Below are 19,743 nucleotides of genomic sequence, written 5' to 3' on the forward strand. Positions count from 1 at the left end.
CGCGTCGCGGCTAGTGCCATCTTCATCATCGGTGAAGGCAAGTGAATGTAGCGAATGTCTATACTTTAACCTGTTATTTGGTTACCTATATTCTTTTAATTACAATGCATTCATCTAATCTGAATAACTGATTATGAGCTGGTTACTATGTTGTTTACCTTTTAGAAGTTTACTCGATTATTGATTTACGAAGTGCAGTAAATATGTTATGCTATTTGCAGTTGTTCATTGCTGTATTATGCAATTCTTGAAGTCTCAAGTATTTTTTGGAAGTTATGTTGTTGGTTATGCATGAAGCATGTTATACATATACATCTCATACATTGGAAGTTTATCGCCATCTTCTAGCCACGACCGTACCGGTACAACACCGTATGTTACCCGAGAAGGGGTATGGTGCACACGCTATGTTACCCGAGGAGAGGTAAGGGTGAGGAAGAGCATATCATGTGCATGTTTATGCATTCATATGTAGTTCATTGATTTATTAACATCAAGGTCTTACTTCCTTTAGTTGGCTTGTATATATGATGCGGCTGTTAAGGTTTATGCCAACAGAATGTTAAAATGATTAATGTTGTCGTTGAACTTGCTTAGTCGTATTTGTTTCTCTTGTTATTGATAGACTGTATTGTTACTGGTTTCTATTTAGAGATGATTGCTTATTCAACTGTGGCTAAATAGCTCTTTAAAGCAAATTCACTTGCTGAGATTTTTGAATCTCACCCGTGCTTTCTTTCCAGGTTCAATTTGAGGTGTCAATCGCATGCGGGATAGGTAGCTACACGTCGCCTACGCGTTCACCTTCTCTTTTGGGCTAAACTTGTTATGTTGCTAGATGACGACTTTTGCCCTGTGATATATATAGTGAGTCTTTGGTGGTTAAGTTGTATGGTCGAGACTTATACCTCATTTGCTAGGATCTTTATGTTGCTAGTATGATAATCTATAATTTGATTTGTCTATATGTATTTTGTTGCCAATTATACCTCCTGTTTCAGGAGAAGTGCTACCGAAAATTTTTCTTTAAATTTCGGTAGATCTGTAGGTTAGTCTGAGTGATATTTCGGGCTTATTTTGGTCCCCGAGGTGTTACATGTGCTCACTTTGCTCTAGTGTTCCGGTGCTATTGCGCCCGGTGGCGTGTCAGCTCTGCGCCTAGTGATCGGATCCGCGCACCAGCGGCGTCAGGCGGTTAGATCTGTGTGTCGACGGTATTGGCAGCTAAATCTATTCATTAGCAGCCGGATCTGCGCATTGACAGTGCCCGGTGGCCGCATATGCGCTTCGACGTCGCTCGATGGCCAGTTCTTCGCGGACGGCACAACCTACGCTTTGGCTGCGCCCTGCGGCATCCAGTGGCATGATCTGCTCTTCGACTTCGCCCATCGGCGCCCGACAGTCGGATCTTCACGCTGGTGGCGTCCGGTGGCGCGACTTGCACTTCGACTGCGCTCGGTGATCGGTTCTTCACACCTGCGGCATCCTACGATCGATCCTACATGCCACTGCCAAGACCTTCGAGCTGCGATAGTGCTCGACACCTTGCATGGGTGGCCAATTGCTTTCTCCTCGCTTTCGTCCTTAGCCGTTGCCAGACCAGGCGGCTAACTCTCGCCTTTGACATTCTGATGTCCATGGCTGGATGTCCTAGCAGTGTGTGCTGGTCGTGGTTTTCACTACGGCGGTGCCTAGCTGGTTTCTGAGCTTAAGCTTCAATGTGTTAGATGGCTTGAGGATGGCGCTGGTCAGATTGGCTGCAATGACGCATCGATCCTCCTGTTGACCTTGGTGGGTGTGGAGCAACGGACCAAAAAACCTCGTTCCTGTTGATGCTAGCTCCGATGACACCCTCGGGTTCCATTTTCTCTTTGTGTGGTATTGTGGTGTTTCCACGTCTAATTTAGGAGGCTCTTCGAGTGAAAATCATCATCTAGAAGCTGTCTTCCTTGCGTTTTTAGGTGACTATTGATGGTGTGGATCACGTCAGTACTAATTTAGCTAGATAGTTGATCAATAAATTTTGGATCGTTCCTGCAGTGCTCTGAGATAATTTGACTAAGTAGATTACCCGTTGTGTTATGATTTTAGCTCCATTTTTTCTTAAATAACCGAGTAACTATGCCCATCAAAATTTTCTTATTGATACTATAGCCCGTCGGTTCGGTTTAAACAGCTATGTAAAACTGGTAACCCCATCGCACTCTGTTAAACATGGGTTTCACTCTGAATAAAAACGGATGTGACCATTTTCTCTAAAAAAGAAAAAAATACAGGCCACCAAGTGAAAGCCGCAAACGATACGTCAGAAGCAAGGAGAAAGGGCACAGAAAATGGAAGGCAAACAGGAGCTGAAGTCCAAGAGCCTAAGAAAACTGGCACAAAACTCGCAGACACTCGAGTCGAGACCATGACCAACTCGGGCGCGTGTCCTGCGCCTCGACACGTCTCCCCGCCACGTCCTCTTCCGTCCTTCCCACCGACCACCACCCCTCCCTGCCCCCGACGACCACCACCCGCGCCGCCGATGACGAAGCCACCGGAGCCTGCGCTGCCATCGCCGGAGCGGCCACGCCACGCCGACGGGCCGCGCGGCCTCCGCGCCCTGCCCGACCTCTCGTACAACACCCACAGCGCCCTCGTCCTCGCGCTCACCTTCCTCGCCTACATGCTCTACCACGCCTCCCGCAAGCCGCCCAGCATCGTCAAGCGCGAGCTCGCCAGGTCGTGGCCACCCTTCTCCGACCCGGCCCTCCTCGGCGCCACCGACGTCGCCTTCCTCACCTCCTACTCCCTCGGCATGTTCGTCGCGGGCCACCTCGGCGACCGCCTCGACCTCCGCCGCTTCCTCGCCTTCGGCATGGTTGCCAGCGGTGCCTCCGTTGCGCTCTTCGGCCTCGGGTACTTCCTCGGTCTTCACTCGCTCGCGTTCTACGTCGTCGCCCAGGTGATCACGGGCCTGCTCCAGACCACCGGCTGGCCCTCGGTCGTCGCCATCGTCGGTAACTGGTTCAGCGGCCGGAGGCGCGGCCTCATCATGGGCATATGGAACGCGCACACCTCGGTTGGAAACATCACCGGATCGCTCGTCGCCGCCGCCATGCTGGGGTACGGGTGGGGATGGTCGTTCGCTGTCCCGGGCGGGCTCATTGCGCTCGGTGGCGTTCTTGTACTTTTCTTCCTCGAGCCTTACCCCCAGTACGTTGGCTTTGGTCCGTCGCCGATCGAGCCGGTCAATGAGGAGAGCACCGACGAGGAGGACAGCAGCACCGCGGGTGGCGCTGGAAAGGACAGGCGGGATGCTGTGGGGATTTTGAAGGCGCTCTCCATTCCTGGCGTGGTCATCTTCGCGCTCTGCCTCTTCTTCGCTAAGCTGGTCGCCTACACTTTCCTGTACTGGCTCCCGTTCTACTTGGGCCAGACAGGTATGCCTCCGAACTTTTTTCTTGTGTTCGTTCCGAATTGTTTGGAATTTGGTCGTGGTGCTGCACATTACCGCATTAGATTGGGGTGAATTGTCAGCTTCCTTCTGTGGATTATATTAGACCCAAAATGAACGGGATTGTGCCATCCGATGGTGCGATTATGTTACTTCATGCAATTCGACAGTCTAGCTTTGGTTCTTCCGAGTAAATCAGGAGGGGAATCTCTACTCCCTAGTTTTCGTTAAGGACTTGCTTGTAAGCGAATTCTGATTGAGGACATGACCTTTTGCCTACGATTTACTGTAGCATTGTGCTTTGTGGTATATCAGGTGTGCTTGATATAGCAACATAAAAACCAAAATACGGTAGGAATTAACTCTGCTGGTTTATCTGGTTATCCATACCCCATCTTGCGTGTGTTTTCCGTATGGTAAGTCAGAGGCTTAGAGTTGATCACTGTCTGACTCAATTTATGAATGGATTAATGCTAACATGACTCACATTGTTATGTTGATCTGTTTGTAACAACTTGTACCTTATTATGTCAAATAGAACTGTGCTATGCATACTGCATGGCAATGTGTCTGGAGGACTTCCTCTTGCAACTTTTCTGGGCATTACTGATCCCCATGCACGACTCTTAACTTTGGTAGCTATTTCATATTTTCATCTTTTTTATTGGCCATCCATATGCATTTTCTTCATTTTAAATGACTCTTCCTTATACCATTTCCAGCTATTGGAGGCGAGTACATGTCAGCTGCATCCGCTGGGTGTCTGTCAGTTTTGTTCGATGTAGGTGGAATTGTTGGTGGAATTCTCGCTGGTTTCATATCTGACCAGCTCAATGCTAGGGCTACCACTGTTGCAATCTTCATGTATTTGGCGATTCCATCTCTTTTCCTCTTTCATGCATATGGCAGTACTTCAAAAGTGACAAACATTGGCTTGATGATGATCTGTGGCCTGCTTGTTAATGGACCCTATGCTCTCATAACAACTGCAGTTTCTGCTGATCTGGGCACTCACAAGTCTCTTAAAGGAGATTCTCGTGCATTGGCCACTGTCACGGCTATTATAGACGGGGCAGGATCTCTCGGTGCCGCATTAGGACCATTTATTACGGGATTCATATCAAAGAAAGGATGGGATACGGTGTTCGTAATGCTTGCACTTTGTGCATTTGTTGCTGCTGTGTTGTTGTCAAGTAATGTGAAAAGGGAAATTCCTCAAATCATTCAGAACTGGAGAAATTGTTCAACTAACACGCTGAGTGGAAATGCAGGTATAATGACTAAAGGCACTAATTTTGGAGATGCCAAATACTTAGTGACTTGATATTTCTCCTTGCTCTTCGTCTCATAGATTCTGGAGTTCAGCCTCTTTTAGTGGAGGACAGTTGATGGCGAGGCCGCTTCCAACTTTGGTGGAGAGGGATCCAGTTTTGTAGTGTTGTTGTAACTTGTAACTGAGGTGATGAGATAGAATTTCCTATAAGATGATGCTCATAGAGGAAGGCCAAACCAGACCAAGATAAGGGAAGGGAACAGTTCTATAAGTAGATGCTTAAGACCTGTACAAGTAAACATGATCGGGATAACATCTGTTGTGTTTTTGTCGGATGATACTGTAGTCTGTCTGTAGTAGCATTTTTTAATAAGTCAATCTGTCGTAAGAATCCCTGTCTTTTCTCATATCAAAATGCACTCCAGGGTTAGTTGAACAGAGCCAGATAGAGCAATGACTTGCGGTCTCAGATACAGATGAAGGCTGTGTGCACCATGCTAATGCTGTTTGTATTTTTAATGTCGATGGGAACTGAACGGGATACCACTCCCTCGTGAGCATTCATTCTACAGTATTTGTGTTCGTGTGAAGTCTCTTATGTCTGAATGGCCATTGCTCTGCTGCTTATATATTAAGACATCTGCTGTTGTTTGCGGAAACTACAAAAGAGGTCATTCTGGCATCCATGCATGAGAAATGTAAGGAGCCATGTTAAAATATCACATGCCTTAGCATTTGTGATGAGTAATTAACAAGTTCTTTTGATTTGAGTTGAATTGGGGGATTTTGAGCATTTCTTGAGCATGTCTATGTGTGACTAACCGGAGTTGGTAAAGGCGATTGAAATCTTTGGAGGAGAAGAAAATTTGTTTTCTTGTCTCATGATGTATAGGTCAATGGAGTCAATTTAGCGGTCAACAACGAGAGAACCAAGTCTAAGCAGGAAGCTTTGGGCCGGACAGTCAGGATATTGGGTGAAGTCATTGCTGATCCAAATATACACATGAAGAGAGAAAGAAGCGTATGGAGGTTGATGAAAATGGCTTGTTGACCAAGTCAAAGCGAGTGGGATACTAGTGCAAGTGACAAGAGGGGCTGAGGAGCGGAACCGGGAAAGAGTTACGGACGGTCGGGATTGCGGAACAAAGTGACACGTGACAACATTGGAAGACTTGTTTAGGATGTAAGAGGCGGGGAGTCACGCTTTAAGAAGCGTGCACTTCGGTTTCGTGGTTGGCATATAAATATAGCAGATGGGTGTATAAATATGGGAGTTGCTAATTTTCAATCGAGTGAAAACAAGGGTATGTTTTATTTTACAACAGCAACCGTTGGATAAAGATCTAATGGCTGATAAAAAAATTGATTCGTAAGTGAACAATATTTTTCTATAGTAGAAACATATACAATTTTTTGTTGTATGGTAGACAAAAATTTCTGACTGAGTACAGATCAAAAGACAGACGCACGATAGGACGATCGGATGGACAACGCGTCGAGTGAAACAAAGCTCCGATTTCAGTCGATTTAAACGTGGTAAATCCGTATAAATATAGGGGATTGCAGGTATTAGGGCCTCCTTGAGTCTTGAGACTATTTGGTTCAGATTTGAGAGAGAGTTGGAAAGAGGAGAGGAAGAGAGATGGATGATTAGGCAGGTGGTTAGTTACTTTTGGGGTGTTCATGGTGAGTTTTTGAGTGAACCCTACCGATGCAATCCTACATTTTGAAGTAATGCAAGAGCTCAATCTCTTTAATCCCTCGATTGGCTCTCATGCAAGTTTCTTGGATTGCTTTAGATTTCAAATTTGGGCGAATTCTTTGTGTGTGCAAGGATGAGGATATTGGTCTAACTATCATTCTAAGTGCAAATTGCCTAACACAACTGAAGGTTTTGTGGTTTTTGCCCGGTTTAGGCCTTTTTATGGTGGAAACTTGATTCTCTTGTTCTCTTTGTTTTGAAGGTGTTCCTGTTGAGTTCTTGTGAGCTATGACCAGTGGAAAGCATCTCCATAACACCTTGTGTATTTATCTACCACGAGCTCGCAAAAATTCATGTTGTTCAGTATTGCCTTGGAAGCATCAATTTTGAAAAAGCTCTAAACTTTGTTATGATACAAAGTTGATTTTTGTTGGAAAATAGTATTTGATATCATATCCACTTGTCGCGTGAGTTTTGTGGGATTTGGAGTTGATTTGATAAGGCTTTGGATTTTTGGAGTAGGTTATGGTTGTCTGTGTAAAGTCTAGCGCTCAGACCGTTGGAGGTCACGCCAGACCGCTCGGTCCTTCAAAATGAGAAGTTGAGAACTATGTTTGTGCTTGCATGTTTGTTGTCTTACCGTTGCACATGGCTTGTAGCATTGCGACAATGCACTGCAGGCTGCTTCCCGTGCTCTGATGCTTTCCATCTCTCTCGCGGAAGCAAACTGTAAGAGAAAAAACCTGTAAAAAAACGCCAGAATGCGGTTCACGGAGTCGTCTCCTCTCCAGCAGCACAGCAAGCACATGACAGGCGTGAATCAGTTGGGGAAATGGGGATTGGCTCGATGAACTATATATCGTCGGTCACACTTTAACTGGACTGGAAGACTAGCATGCGACTGGAGCGCCGGCCTGCCTGACCCCGTAACCCGAGTGCCCAGGATGAGCCCAGGACAGTACAAGAAACTGGAAAATCTCGTCCTTTCGAGCCATCGGTCGACACGGCCCGCGCAGATTCGTTCAATACGGAGTCCGTCGCGGAAACCTTGTCTACGGTTGTCCTGGCTGGCCCGTGGCTCTAGCGCCGACAGACTGGACGGCAAGCCCAGAAAGTCTATATACCGCGCGTGCGGCGATTCCTACCAGTGCCACGATATATATATATATATAATTACTAGCCCCTACCAGCTAGATATTAAAATTACTAGATCCGTTCCGTTCATTGGACAAGATCTTACTGTTGTCCGATGAAAGAGCAACATCTTGGTCTTATCTTATAAACGAGCGACATCTTGCTATGACTAAATTTTATTTTATTTGTGGTAGAATATGTGTTTGTGCGTCGTAATATTTTTGTTGTCAATTCGTCGAATGCCATTAGATATTTATACGATATTTTGGATACCCGGATTTGACGGAAACGGAAAGTTGAACGCGGTGATTTTAATGCGAATTGGGACATACACGAACGCATGTATGGTACACGATCATTATAACTTAAACAGGTACTGCGTCTAAACCTATTATGACTTAGGAAGTGTAAATAACATAATTACAACATCTGATCTACTGAGTGCAACGTGAGTACTTTCCCTTCTTTGCTACTTTTGGTCCTGCCTCACGCGTCTGACGTGCCCTCTCCCACTTCGCCTCACGTGCCTCCGTCATTATGCGGTTATGCTTCTCCCTCATCTTCTATTGGTCCTACTAAATGCGCTTGCGCGTGCCTCCCTCCTCTCGTCAACTTCCATCTCATAGAAGCGTCTCCAAACGGCGCGATGCTAAGTGTGAAGGAGGAACACATACGCTTTTGACTGCTCAGTATCCAGTCATTGTAAGAAGTCACATAGCGGAGGCAACGACTACAATAAAAATCAAAATGTTAAGTGGTAAATCTTAGTTATTTTTAGATTAGTTTGGCTAGAAGTTATTACTTGACAGCGGGAGCCAACATTGATGCTTCCATGGGGTAGATCGTACTCGTAGTTGTGGCACATGAAGAACCTCCTTCTGTAGGTATACGAGAACTTAGAGTACTTCATGACCCTACAAAGATCTCCACACTAGCATATGGGCACTTCGATCCCATCAGGTGTAGTGTATCTGGTAAGTATTTCTTGAGGGAAGAATCAGAAGCCATTTTCATCGGAGTTGTAGAGGTTGAGACTATTAGTTTGGTTCTACATGCGGCCAGGAGATCATCTATTTATATAGGGTATTTGTGCTGGTGAATTGACTAAGTCCACGGGAAGTGACCATTGGAAAACAATTGATTCTGCAGTAAAGTGTGATCATATCAACTAAAAAAACTATTTCTAAAAAGCTTACTTCTAAAAAGCCAACTTCTGAAAAAGTCAAGTCTAAAAATGCTAGTTCTAACAAGGCTACTACTGAAAATACTAGGTCTGAAAAAGGTTGGTCAGAAAAGATTACTAATGAGAAAGCTAATTTTTAAAAGACTATGTCAAAATGTAGTACATGTTTTATTATCATTGTTAGATATATGCAAGAAACACAAATTTGACGGTAATATTACGTCGTGGTAAAATAATATATGCTGCTACAACGTATCTATAAAAGGCTCATGTATCTAGAAACTGAAGCCACAACGATTAATAGAGTCTTGGGACGGGAGGGGTCAGGGCGGCCAGCGGTGAGATAGGAGAGTTTGTTTGGTCCAACTAAGTACGATAAGCCTCTCTACAACTTTTCTTTACATGATAGGAGTGATTTTCATCCTCCAAGTCACTTAAGAATTTATGAGCACCCAACTGAGACATGGCCTAAATGCTCCCATAGCTACGATTGTGTCGTTCAGATGTACAATGGAAGCATTCATTGGGGCATCGATTCTTTCGATTTTCTTTTGGTAGGGTGAGAACTATATCACCATGACCCTTTGTATCCTTTTTTGAAAACATTATACATTGTGACCTTCACATTTCTACAGGCCTCTGACGACGACCCCAACAACTACTAGTACATGAGATGGGTTGATCCTCCTATTTTGCAGCATATCCAAGATTACGTTCACCACCCGTGAGACCAAATCTTCGACTTGTAGAGGGAGGCGGAGAATATGCTAAGTCCTCCTATAATACATCTGGATGACCCTTTTGTATGCATCAATCCATGGTGCATCTTTCTATGCCATAATAGGGTTGCTTCTTCTCCTCCTCCTCCGTCAGTGCAATACGGTGCTAGAGATTATTAGGACTTAGGAGCCTCCTTTCAGTTCACTTAAGTCAGTACGATTAGAACCACTGTGAGGATGATGTTGTAATTTGTGTATTTTCTTATCATTGTTCGCCCTTTTACATTCCATATGGCATGTTAAGCGAAACTCTAGTACACCACTAGGGTTATCATATATGTCATTGTACGTTAGGTCGACATGTTTATTACGATTGTTATGGAATGCTCGTGGACGACCCTATGGTCTGAATAGAATCACAAATAAAAACACAGTACATGAAAGATATTATAATGGTAACAATAACAAATTATTATGAAGAAAGCAGTATTACACTGACATTAACATAGTACCATAACACCGACAATAACATAACACCATAAAACTAACAACAACATAGTAGCCTATAGGTTATGTCCCCTCTTCGAGATGACCCCCTAGTCGCACCTGCCCTCAAGACCATGCGCATCTACGCTCTCACCTGTGAGTTGAGTATATAAGCGGGTCCGATGGAACGATCGCTCACGCAATCCATGTAGCTACCCTGAGCCACCTCGTCAACCTATGCACATGGAACAACGAAGAAAATATGTTAGCACTGATAAAACGTGACATATGTAATGATCAGTTATTCATGAAGTGAGTTCCGTGCCTGAGCCAGGACATCAAGAACTCGAAGGACCCTGGTCCATGAAGGAAGGCCGTGTGGACCCATTGCAAGCATAGAAGTGGTCATCGGCACCGGTGAAGGCTGGCCTAAATGCTGTGACACCATACATGATATGGTCGATAAAGGGCCTACCGATGGTGAAGCTCTCATACAACCACATCTGAAGAAGCAGGGGGCACCCGGTGAGAATCGCCTTGTCGTCGATCTTCGTTCATGCGTCGTACAGGTTATGGTACGTTACAGCTAGCACAACAGAAGCCTAGCTATACTGTGACACCTCCCCTGGGTTAGCATCCACAACCTTTCTGGTGTAGGAGATCATGCTCCTCGAGATCGTGTTGTCATAGATCTCAGTGAACATGATCCACCCAAACAACCAAAGGAGGTACGCCTCCAAGTGGCTGGAGATGTCCTCGTCGTCTGCCAATAGGTAGATGATATCCGCCTATTAAATAAGAAGCAATTAAAATTATGTTCATCAATTAGTAACGTAAAAGATATGACAAAATAGTACAAGACAGACATACCGCAAACTGAACAAGTAAGGCCTTCGTCAGGCCATGCTTCTCGGATCGTGGAAAAGCCATGAACAGGGCTAGGCCATCCCTCCATTGAACGACGAAGTAGCGTCCCAGCAACTCATTGTGCCACACCACGCCCACGTCCCTCGCTCCAACAATGACACCTGTGCATGGTAGGCCCATCAGTAGTGAGACATCCTCGAGCGTGGGCGCCATCTCGCCGCACGGGAGGTTGAAGGTGTGCGTCTCAGGATGCCACCTGTCGACAATGACCGTGAGTAGGGCCCTATCGTAGCTAAAGCATGTGGGCACCTCCGAGCCCCCTACAAAAGCGTCCACCTCCACTAGCCGACACAACAGAAGTAGCCCAACAACACACAACTTGCAAACATAATACATTTAGTGAGCAATATCGATAACAAGCCATATAAGACGTTACATTCAAATGGTACAAACCTTGGGATCTAGCGCGCATCAACACTCATGAGCTCATATGTCACACGGGGTCGTAATACTGGGAGCTCCTTAGCCTGCACAACGATGAGGTACGAATGATGCCTAACGTGTAGCTAGGGGTCTAGTAGCTCTAGTTGCGCCATACCTGTATGTTCACAAGTTATTTGTAGTTTGATATGCAAAATAAACACAGAGTAACAAGCATGCAACATATAACATCAAACAATAGATTGTTGAAAGTATACACAAATATGTTAACAAATCATAACATAATACGTTACAACCTGAAATATAGTGATAGTCTCACTACTACAACAATAAACTACAATGTTGTGCACACGAATAACTATCACAACATGAATTACAACATTAATCGAACTCAATGAGTCGACAAGACCGACGATCGATGAGCACGAGGACGTCTCCCATCTGTAGTTGAACTAGAAGGACCTGCTTCCACGGGGTTGACACTTGGAACACCAACGATATATTTCTTGTAAGTGTGCCCCTGTTCCATTTCACTTGCTACACTATTTCACATGATGGCTGACTTTTGTTTCGTCCATGTCATTACGGAGCCTCGTAGTCTTGTGCCTTCCTTTCTTCTGTTTCATCTTCTCGGGATTAGGGATGAACACACAATCAAGCCTAGGTTCCTTTGGGAAGGAACCATAAATCCTGAAACCAAAGACATCATGGTTCCAAGTACACGTGGCAATCACATCGGCTTGTAGCAGCTGCAAACGTACATGTCATCAAAGATGGTGCACTCTTGGATAATTCCCTCACACTTGCCCCCTCCCTCCTTCCTTTGTCCCTACATAGAACTTTGTATCTGTGCTGTGCAGTTCCCATATTCTTCATCCGATGCATCTTTGTCTTCTCCGTCTTGTCTTCTATGTACTTAGTCATCTTTATCTCATAAATCAGATGACCATCATTTAGCATTGGGTGTGCCATTGCATAGCACTTCCTGAAATACTTACAGGTTCCTTAATGTATGAACTCTACAATCCCCACCAGCGCAACCTCCTCACATATTTCATCACCCAGTTGTAAATCTCTGCTTAATTTATAGTCATAATACCGTACCTAGCCCTATTTGTGTCGTAGAGTAGAGCACACTTCTCCTTCAGCTCATTCTCAATCCACTCGCTAAATGACCTGGTACATGACTTGGTCCTCCCCATTATGTATACTTCATTGTCAGTTGGTAGGGACTCAAGAGGTACTGGTTCATCCTTTGGTTCCCTCATGGGCCTCCGTGCACTCTCCTGTGTTTACTTCTTCGTCATCTCATCCAATGTCTTCCAAAGAGTATCAAACTTCCATTGCTAGTTCTGATCGCATAGCCTCTTATAACGTGTTCATGAGGTTCTTGTTCTTGAATTGGCGGAAGAAGTTTGCACCTAAATACCTCAAGCACCACCTACTCTGCAGATCTGGCCATGCAGGTCCTGTCATTCCATTGTCTGTTCAATTCTATAGATCCTGAATAGTCTTGAGCATCCCTGCATGTCGGTCATGTATAAGGCACACATTCAATCGAGCACCCACAATTATCATCTTGACACGATATATGAACCAATACAAAGACCAATGGTAGCATTTGATTGTTCTCATCAACCCCAATAGCAGTCGGGCTCTGTCCCTTGTACATGCCAATAAGAAAAGTGCTATCAATGCAGAGGATATGCCAACAATGCTTGAAAGCAATGGATACTTATCAATGTCATAATAGGTCCCCGGTTCCTTCGAGCAATGGTCTACAACAAGCGTGGAAAATTATCATATGACGTTGTGTAGGTCTCGAACCTCATCTCAATTGACTTCCTCTTTGCTCTCCATGCCTAGTTGTAGCTGATAGTGTACTTGTACACCTCCTCAATTTTCTTAATTGTGGACCCTAGTTCATAGTTCAAGTTGTTCACAATATGCGTGTACATCACATTGGTGGCAAAGGCTGAGGTGATGTCCATGTGGTTAGGCTCAGGTTCGTCCATCGTGCAAGTATGGTCCACCACAATCGATACCTCCCAATACTCAACCCACTTCCCCTTAAAGTTGTGCACCCGTCATGCGCAACTCTCCTTCACGCAATTGATATCATATTTCTTTTTGCTTAACTTAACAACATAAAATTGTCGTCGAAGCGATGTCCCCCATTGAGTCATAGCATCCTTAATGGCCTGACTGGTAGAATACCTAGCACCCTCGGTCACCTCATTCTGTGTATACTCCCAGGGCACCTAATTTCTCTCATTCACTACAAGATTGTTAAAGTTGGGATTGTTCCAGTCCATGGGAACATGAGCATCGTCCTCATCATTTGACATGTAGGAGATTCATCAACCTCAAGATCATACCTCTCCATATGTTCAATTAGAGAAGGGATTCGTTCCCCCTCGTCTTTCTCACCGGTCGGTTCAGTTGGATAATCTGATGAATGTGTAGCATCCAGATCGACATCTTCATTACCCTCATCCTCATCATACTCTTCCTCATCACCTTCTCCCTTCGTGTACCCAACTGTTTCTCCCCAACTACCTCCTTATTCTTCCATGGCACAAGTAACATAGGTGGCCAACCTCTTTGCACAACATCATGCAGGTACATCCTCTAGATTTGATCTTCCCTAAGCAGGTACACCTCACAGTACCAATCATCTTTCATACAATTGCCCACAATATTAATGGTCATCTCTTGAACCTCGGAGTCTATTTTGAAACCCCACATCAACTAGGTGTGCAAGTGTCCGACACTCTTCTGCATAGGTCTGGAGATACCCTTATCCATTTACTCAAATACGAACGATACTACCCCTTCTGGACAATAAAATATTTCACTGTCCCCATAAAAAATCATAAACTACCACTTATCCGACAAATTTGCCAACCATCGACAATAGACTCTTACATTATTGCAACATAACATACAAAATTATGTCAAACTACATCTACAATAATGCAACATTCATTAAAAACATAGCACAACAGTTAACCTATATTGTAACAAAATATCCCTAGCTCGCTACATCAAACACCTCTAAACCCTACATCTACTACTTCAATTATACCTACACAATTTTTAAATCTTACATCTAATACCTAACATATGTCTAAATAGTACATCTAATTGCTAAATATAAATCTAAACAAGATCTAATTGCTAAACTATGTCTAACCTTAATTCTAAACCTAGATCTACATCAAAACTATGTCTAGTGGCTATCCTACTAGGTTTGTAAAAACAATCATAGATCTAACCTCTAACCTATGTCAAAACCTGGCACTAGTGGCTATCTTACCGGGTTTGTAAAAAAATGGATGAAAAAAACATACCTATTTCCTCTAGAAAGGCTTCGCCCAGTGCCCACCTCTTGGCAATGCCCTACCCGCTCTTCTTGAGCTCTTGCCATCTTCTGCTCTGTCACCCACTTACACTGGTGGCGGCAGCGTGACGAGCTGACATGCGACGGTGGCAACGAGCACGGGGGATGACTGTGTGAGGTGCGCGATGACCACTACGTGAAAACAGACAAATGAGACACGATTTAGTGACGATTCCTTCTACGACCCGTCACTTATATAGCCTTGGGTCGGGGCAGGATCATGACCCATCATTGATAACAGCTCATTAGTGACATGTCATAAAGTCACGTGCCACTTATCACATTAGTGAAAGATTATAACTATACCTGTCACTAATGTATAACATATAAGTGACGAGTCTCCCTACACTAGTCATAAGTGATGGGTCATATTACGACCCATCACCTATGACTTGGTATTGGTGATGGGTCACCCTGAACCAATCATAAGTGACACTTATGACAAATCATAAGTGACGATTACTCTTATGACCCGTCACTGATGACTTCGCTCTATTATTAGAGCTAGCCAGCTACTGCGTGCCCAATAGTTACAGAGACTCAATAGTACTATGCGCCCAACGGTTCTAGCAGAAGAGGACAACAACCCCTAAGAAACCACAAGCACAGAGGATGCTCACACCAGAGGGCGCCCTAATATAAGATAGGAGCCCAAGCCCGCACCTGTCATCCTCCTTCAGCAGCAGCAAAAGCGATCGCTCGTGGCATAGCTTGAGCCCAATTCCGTGCGAGAGGGAGAGCCGACGTCAGGCAAGTAGCCCCGAATACGATCCCACTAAAGAGGTATTGAGATGAGTCAATGCATTTTATACTTCTTAAATGGAGGAATATTTTTTGTTTATGTCAACTCCCATTGTTTTCTCTCTAGAGGGTGCAAAGATCTTCATATCGATCATCTGCGCCACAACCTTCCTATCCCAATGCATCTTCGATAGCATCCTCTGACCCATCACATAGCTGTGAGGAAGTATAGTCTCTAAGTTAGACAGCTGGTAGTGGTGCATGAGCCCAAAAACCAAAGACACAAACATTGTGGCCGACATACAAGGTTATCGTCATGGGAATTGATGTGGACGGGTTGCCTATGAATGAAAAGACCTTGAATAGATTCTAAAGGGTCACTGGGCTCATTGCTCTGGAGAGGGTGCCAATAACGACTAAGTTCGATGACCTCTGTGACGAAGCAAAGAGGGACTTGTTCGATAATGTCATCAAGAAGTACCTGTAATACCCTAAAAACATGAGTGAGCATCAAACGACTACAGTCAAGTCAACAATGAAAGCAATCACGAAACTTTACCGAAGCTTTAAGAGCAAGCTTGTTAATCGGTACTTGGCTAAAGGGGTGAAACCCTTCAAGAGCTACAAGAACCGTAAAACAGAAGATTGGAAAGCTTTTGTATAGATGAAGAACTCAGAGTAATTCAAAAAGGAGAGTAAGGAGAAGAAGCAGCTTCGGGCAAGGAACAAACACAACCACAGGACCGACGCAACTGAGTATGTGGGGAAAAGGGCAAAATGGTAGGCAGAGGATGAAAAATTAGCCAAAGAAGGCCACAAGAATCCTTGGTTGCAATTGTCGGGACAATTGCGATCATATTTGCATGCAAGGGGTGAGCTGTCTGAAAGCGGAGAAATCACATTTAGAAACAACGAAACTCAGTCAATTGCAGAAAAATAAAAGAAAAGTCAGCCGAAGATAGCTAAGGTTCTTTCATCGGGGTAAGGGAACATGATGTTCTCTTAGCAACGCTGGGAAACCCAGAGCACCCAGGTCGAGTGCGTGGTGTATCCAGTTCCCAGGGTTGGAAATACGAATTTCCCGAAGACCTTGAAATGTACAAGAAGAGGAAGAGGTCGGGTGCAATGAATATGGATGCATTGACATAGGATATCACCTGAAAAGTTTATGCAAATATCATGCAAACGCTTGCAACATAGGGAATAGAGATTTCCATCACAGAGGAAATGGAACTGCATGAAAGAATAGCTATGTCTCCAAGGAGGTCAATCAACCAGTAGCTGTCATGACTAAGTCGAATGTGATTGACCTATTAGAAGTGTTCATGCTCTGCAGTCTTGTTACCAGGCCTAGTGGGTATCACATTGAGATTGCAATGGGTCAGATACTTCTAGACATCCATATCTTACATACGGTCTCGATACGTGCTAGCTATGCCATGGTAATGGTGGACATGGTACATAGCAATTCCACCTATCACATGTTGGAGCTCCCCAACCCAATGATGAAGTCACAACTCTAGGTGAAGCTCTTCGTCAAAGGATCCAGTGGAAGAGGGGCGCCATCGTAGTCTTCAGTGCATCTTAGTCTAGACGAGCTTCAAGTGCACCACCACCGTGCCCCTCACTTCAAAAGAAGAGGGCTTCACTGCCTTCTCCTCCTCCAGAGAAGCTGGCTTCACTGCCTTCTCCTCCGCAACCGGTAGCCTCACTTCTAGCTCCAATTCCGTCTTCCCCAAAGAACTCAAAGAAGAAGGAAAAAAGAGCCAGCAAGAAAGGCTCTAAACAGCACTTGCCGAAGAAGTCGAAGGCCATTGTACCAGCAAACAAGTCCATGAACATTAGAGCAGCGTGAACTAGAGCCCACACGAAATTCCAATTTAGGAATTCCTTGATGACGGTAGATGACCTAACAAGGGCGGGATAAGTATGTGTTGACCTGCATAATTACTACATGCAAATTTCTAGAGACGTCAAGACTCAATCCATAGTTGTATAGTACAAACGATGACACTTCTTAACTGAAAACGGCTACTTTCTTGTGGGTTTCAATAAATTACATGACATCTTCAACCTTGATGCCATGGACATATCATTATTACGGATCTTCACATTGTAAGTCCCTTGAAATAGAATATTCGTTAATTAATACAACTAAATTTTGAATCTAACTATATTCTTATATGTAGACACTTGATTAAAGAAACAAGGAAGAAGAAGACGTCCATCGGATTTATTGACCTTGAGGCCATTTCAATCTCGGTCATCAAAATGCATGACGACTATGCTGTGGACTATGTGGCTAGGGAAATGCAACACTATTCAAAAATAGACTACATGTTTGGCGCCCATAACACCGGTGACTATTAGATTTTACTGGTCATTTATCTCAAGTGGAACTTGTTGTGGTACCTCGACTCATGAAGACCAGTATGACCAAAAGGCAAACCTGGAGAGTGTGATTACAATGTTGTAAAAGGACTTCTCGATGGATAAGTTTTGTCTGACTTAGTTTATATATATAACTTTTCTAACATTTAAATATTCCCTAATCGATCCCTCTTTATACAGGGCTTTTGACAAGTACTTTCAAGTAGATCCTGACTACAACGCGAAAAACGGCCACATACTAACACAGAAGATCAGGTATGCGGTAAAACTACCAAACAAATTACCAAATGCTCTCTGTTGCTGCTTTTTTTCCTTTTTATTTAAACGTAAATTTTCTTTTCCGCAGTACTACGAACAACCATCGGGTAACGCCTGCGAATTCTATGTTGCATACTACATGCTTCTCATGATCCAAGTAAAGGATATAAAATCCCCCAATGTAAGTTCAATACACGATTATTCATAACTAATTTCAGTAATTAGTTTAATTCTATAATAAAATGATATTAGTTACGCATCAAATTATGTAGGATTATTAGACTTGTTTTCTGATGACGATGCACTCTTAAGGATTTGACAACGGATCACTAAGTTTATGATGTTTGAAGTCATCAACCCACGCGACGAGTTGCATTATAGAAACTCTATGTTGTGGCGTCTTATGTAATATGACTTGATTGGAACTTTATAACTTTGCGATTCTGTGATGAATTAATTGAAGCTTTGTAACATTTATGATTCTATGATGAAGTGAGTTCTTATATAAGTATGTTTATTGATATAGATTTGGATGTATTGCTGTTGTTTGCAGGGAGAAGACGACTGTTAAATCCTGATTATGCTCCAGAATGCAGCCAGTAAATAGGACAAACCTGCAGAGCAACTTACATATAAGTGATGGGTTATAAGGTTACTCCTCACTTATGTTTTTCTTCTCATCACATGAGTAACGTATGTCAGTGACCATCACAATTATAATCCGTCACTTATAATATCATAAATAATAGGTCTTAACCCATCACTAATAACATATCACTAATAACGATTAATTAGTGATAGTTCAAAATAATAGGTATGAAATCCATCATCTATAAAAATTATCATCTATTACTTATATTTTTTTTCACGCAGTGGACATATTAGGGAAAAATGACCGTTCGATGTTTCACTTGACCGCGCGGCAGTTTGGGTTACCGCACCAGCGGTATATATCCGGTCCCCGGCAAGCCGGTTAACACTTTAGACCAAGGTCCAGGCTGCAGTCACCGCCCGTCTCCGGGCGAGGAGTGCTAGCCGGCTAGCCCACCCAACCCCTCAGCAGTCATGCGTATGGGGCCGCCGGCCGCGTGGATCACGGCCTCCAACGCATATTGCGTCGCACTCAGCGTGAATGCGTGCCTCCTCGATCTTGCCATCCACACAGGCTGCGTGATCCAGAAACGGAATCATGGTGATCTCCCTCTATATATGATCCAGATGTGGAGTATAGATGTTGGCGCTAGTTTCTCTGCGACCAGGGAAGGGTAGACCCAGTTTCAGTTCACCAAGCGCAAATGCGTGTGCGTCTGCGCCTACGCGTTAGCTGCGACATTAGTTCCTGTTCCTGATGTGGTGGTGATGAGTTGATGGGATATTAGACGAAACTGTTAAGGGTATGGATGAAGTGCAAGCATGGTGCAAAGATGAACTGGCGGTGCTCTGCCCTCTCCAAATTTGGATTAAGTATCGCGGGCTGCCCAATCAGTCTCCAGCCATTATGTGAATCCAAACATGGGCTCTGCATCTACAAACTAAGGACATGTTTGGTGGGTAACTAAGCATGCCACGGCTAAGTCATGAACCACAATTTTTGCATGTCTAATTTGTTGGAGAATTTATGTTGTTTGGTTGGTTATCAAGAATTACCTAACTTATGGTAAATTGAATAAGGTCAGTGTCTGGATTATTATCATAAAACTTGCCAC

At 44.0% G+C, this 19,743-nt stretch overlaps 1 protein-coding gene across 3 annotated transcripts; it reads left to right on the top strand.

Moving 5' to 3' along the window:
* Positions 1-2,466: 2,466 nt before the first annotated feature.
* On the top strand, positions 2,467-5,488 carry LOC133917623 (putative glycerol-3-phosphate transporter 4). 3 transcript variants are annotated; one of them, XM_062361501.1, is made up of 3 exons: positions 2,467-3,425; positions 4,162-4,632; positions 5,381-5,488. In XM_062361501.1, the coding sequence occupies exons 1-3, from the start codon at positions 2,528-2,530 to the stop codon at positions 5,425-5,427; spliced, it is 1,416 nt and encodes a 471-aa protein (XP_062217485.1). In that variant the 5' UTR covers positions 2,467-2,527; the 3' UTR covers positions 5,428-5,488. The 3 variants fall into 3 exon arrangements, with proteins under 3 accessions (XP_062217485.1, XP_062217484.1, XP_062217483.1); XM_062361500.1 differs by lacking the exon at positions 5,381-5,488 and adding an exon at positions 4,791-5,247 and having other exon boundaries at positions 4,162-4,710; XM_062361499.1 differs by lacking the exon at positions 5,381-5,488 and having other exon boundaries at positions 4,162-5,247.
* Positions 5,489-19,743: the final 14,255 nt, after the last annotated feature.

Source organism: Phragmites australis, chromosome 5 (genome assembly GCF_958298935.1).
Source record: "Phragmites australis chromosome 5, lpPhrAust1.1, whole genome shotgun sequence".
NCBI lineage: Eukaryota > Viridiplantae > Streptophyta > Magnoliopsida > Poales > Poaceae > Phragmites > Phragmites australis.